General features: G+C 39.2%; 1 protein-coding gene across 1 annotated transcript; it reads left to right on the forward strand.

Annotated features, from left to right (window-relative positions):
* The first annotated feature begins 1,941 nt into the window (after window positions 1-1,941).
* On the forward strand, window positions 1,942-3,369 carry LOC110866484. The gene has a single exon (XM_022115632.1). The coding sequence runs from the start codon at window positions 1,942-1,944 to the stop codon at window positions 3,367-3,369; it is 1,428 nt and encodes a 475-aa protein (XP_021971324.1).
* Window positions 3,370-3,700: the final 331 nt, after the last annotated feature.

A 3,700-nucleotide genomic window follows, 5' to 3' on the forward strand; every position in this document is an offset into this window, starting at 1 on the left:
CAGTAGGCTTATATTTTGCTCGTTAAATCTGCAATGTGAGTCATTCCTGTTTTATAAACTCTTTTTCTCACAGTTTGTGAGTCAACTGTTTTACAAAACTCCAAGTTATTTTCAAAGTTATAATTACAGGGATTAAGTCTTTGTAATCACCATATTACAGCCGGTATGTGGGGTTTTGTATACATTACTTGTTTCCCGTCACACTTGGACAAACGGGTGGCCAAGGGGTGATCTGACCACAGTCACAGACACCATTGGACAAATGGCCTAGCCAATGGATGGTCGAGTGACAAATACTGTGGGTAGTTGGATTGATATCAGAAACATTGTAATCGCTCTTAATACTGTAATTTGTAACTAACGGGTCGTTTTAGAAAACTGAATGATTCACTCAGTATTTCCCCGCTGACAAAACCTTTTTCAAACATGTTTCAGGTGATCTGTGTGATCCAGGAAAAGTGCAGTAAAGCACTACAAGCTCAGAGAAGTGGCTCATTGTGAATAAATAAAATAAACATGATTTGGAAAATAAAGATTTCTTTGTGAAATCAACTTATTGTAAATTATGGGATTTTATCCCTAAACCTTTGTGTAATATATTAAACGAGCATTTTCGGTGAAAAGATCCTGAATTAAAAGACTTCCGCTGTCGCTTAAAACAGATACCGCTGGTTTCCTGTCTCGCGGCTCTGGAACCGAGTCAAACCGGGGCCGAGGGCCGTGACAGGAAGGTTGCGGGATCGAGTGAAAGAAAAGCTAAATGAGTTTATAGAAGAATACAATGTTGATCCTGTCATGGAATTTGTGATGCGCTCACTTAAAAGAGGGGGACGAAAAGAGGAAGTAAGGAATTGGATGAATACTTTTTTGGATAATGATAAAGACTCCTTTGTTTCTTGGTTGTGGGATGATTTACAATCAAACCAAGATCTATACGCACAGTCAAAGGAATCTCATCCCGATAAAGTGGCGAAACAGAAACCTCAAGCCCATCAAGCTGCAGTCAATAGTCCAGCACCCCAAGCCCAAGCCCAAACTCAGCCAGATAAACCAAGATCGCTCATTGACACTGTCAACTATCTGTTGTGTACTGAACCTTGCAGGAATAGGGTTGCACAACTTAGGGCACTCAATTCTAAAATGATGGATGATTACAACAGTGTCATGGCAAAGTACATCAGTCTTCGAGAGAACAATAAAATTCTCTATGAAAAGATTGACGCACTTAAGAAGGATATAGCTCAGCTTCACAGAGACGTGAATCAACAACAATGTTAGGTTCACGACTACAAACATAGACTCACAGTTAAAACTCTTGAATGTGACTCTATGAAGGGTGATCTAGAGCTCCTCACTGGAAAGTATAAACAAAACGAGTTAAACATCAAAAAGTTTGATACTTCCAGTGACACTGTTCGTAATCTGTGTGATGTGCAACTTGCTTATAAAGAAAATAAGGGTAAGGGTTTGGGCTACAAACAGGTTCCACCACCATATAATCATAACTACTCAAGAATGCCTACTACTGAGCAAGAACAAGAAAATTATGATACAATAATTTATGGTAAACCGAGTGATTATGTTCCATGGGAGCCTTTCAAACCAAAGAATGCTAGACCCACTAATTTTCAAAAACCAATGAATTTTGTTAAAAATGCAGATAAAAATTGCTCAAACGAATCATCTGGCGAATCTGAAAAGGAAAATGAAAATGGAAATGAATCAGAACCAGTGAAAACATCCGCAAATGAGTCCCAAGAAAATGTGTCAAATTCTGATTCTATAGACAATGTTAAATGTTTTAGTTCATGTGCAGAATCAGAGATAGTTGAAGAGCAGTCTGTTGTGGATGATAAATCACATTCAAACGTTGCTGAAGTTGCTGATGTTGCAGATGATTCAGATGTTGCCTAAGATGATAATTACGCTTGGAATTATGTTATGTCTTCGTTTGCTGAGGCTCATGGTGTTCCGACTAGAACTGGTGAATCTGGTCCTGTGATTTTAGATCGCAATGAAAGTGTTTTCACAAGGAAACCTGATGTATCGACTGATAAACTAGAGACCTGTGCCTCAAGTGACTCAAAAAGTCATTCTGATGGTTCAGACAACTATTCTAGTGTGCCTGAAACATCAGATAATACATCAGAAACTCATGAAGAGGGATCATCTGATGAACCTGACAGTCAAGTTGCAGATTCTGGTACATCAGACAACGAGCGTAGTACTTCTGAGAATTCTGAATGTGCCAAACACTCAGATTTAAGTAGTGCAAAGCCCGAAGAGAGTCAAACAGGTTCAAACATAGACTGCTCTTTGCATGAGAAACCAGAATCAGCTGATGTCAAGGACTCGGAGGTTGACGAAGCTAAAGAAAAGATTTTCGCAGAATCCATTTCTGAAGAAACTAATGTGATCTCGAAGCTTGAGGAAAAGAGGTCCATAGACATTAATTCGTCAGTTGATTCAAATGATGAAACTGAAGAAGAGATATTTGTGGAAACCTTTTCTACCAAAACTCCTGAAAAGATGGTTTCTGAAGAAAAGGAATCTGTGGAAGTAAATTCGACAGATAATTCAACTTTTGACCCCAAAAGATCAGACTCTGAAGAAAGTGTTTCTAATGAAACAAAATCTCCTGAATCTGTTCCTTCTAAGAAGAAAAGATCACGTAAAAATAGAAGACCACGCAAAAAGAAAGTTCGAAAGGAAAACCTAAGCCTCGGGCAAACTGAACCTAAGCTGAAGGGTAAAGCTGTCGATACTTGCTCTTGTGCTGATAACTGTAAGCAGGGTTCTTCAAAGATAAAACATACACACAAGAAGTCATCATCAAAAGAAAAGAAAGGACTTGATCAGTTCCCTGGAATAACACAAGCAGAACTAAATGTCTTTTTCTCAAAGAGACAAACATGTTTTAATTGTGGAATTCCAGGGCACATTGCTAGAAATTGTGTTAATCGGCCTTTCGTGCCTCACTACTCTGGTAACACACATCATCAGAAGGCTATGCATTATCGATCGGACGGAAATCGATTTTCTCGAGCCAAGTCTTCTGATGGAGACTGGAATCTAGCGAAAAAGAACAATCAAAAGTTTTCAAACACAAATAGGTTCCAAAGACATCATATGGAGTCAAAAGTCTCATCTTTATACAAAAATATGTCAAACAACAACACTGACTCTAAGATTTGGAAGCCCACGGTTCTTACTAGATCCCAGTCTCAGAGTTCACAACCGTCAACATCGACGTCTTCACCTCAAACCTCAAACTCTACTAAAAGTTATATGATCTTTCGTGAGGTTTCATACACTGATAACAATGGTCAACTTAGGTCAACAATGGCCTGGGTTCCAGTTTCTAATTAATCTCGCTAAGTGTGCGGGAACGGCTATGGAGGGCAATCGTTAGACCTTGGTTTATCGATAGTAGTTGTTCCAGACACGTGATAGAAGACTTATCCCAGTTGAATAACAAAAAAAGGGTATTTGATGGTGGATTTGTCAACTTCGCGGGAGAGGAAACTGGAAGAATTACCATGAAGGGCACTATCAGAAACGGGGTTCTCACCTTCTCAGACGTCAATTATGTCCCTGATCTGTAGCACAACCTTTTGAGCGTATCTCTGATATGCAACAAAAGAATGGAGGTTCTCTTCACCAAGTGTGGCTCGCAACTTCATTCTTCGACTGTTCAGAA

This window comes from Helianthus annuus, chromosome 7 (genome assembly GCF_002127325.2).
Source record: "Helianthus annuus cultivar XRQ/B chromosome 7, HanXRQr2.0-SUNRISE, whole genome shotgun sequence".
Classification (NCBI taxonomy): domain Eukaryota; kingdom Viridiplantae; phylum Streptophyta; class Magnoliopsida; order Asterales; family Asteraceae; genus Helianthus; species Helianthus annuus.

What these genes read in the sequence shown, in the direction of transcription:
- LOC110866484 (XM_022115632.1), top strand. Translation starts at nt 1,942, where the DNA reads ATGTCTTCGTTTGCTGAGGCTCATGGTGTTCCGACTAGAACTGGTGAA.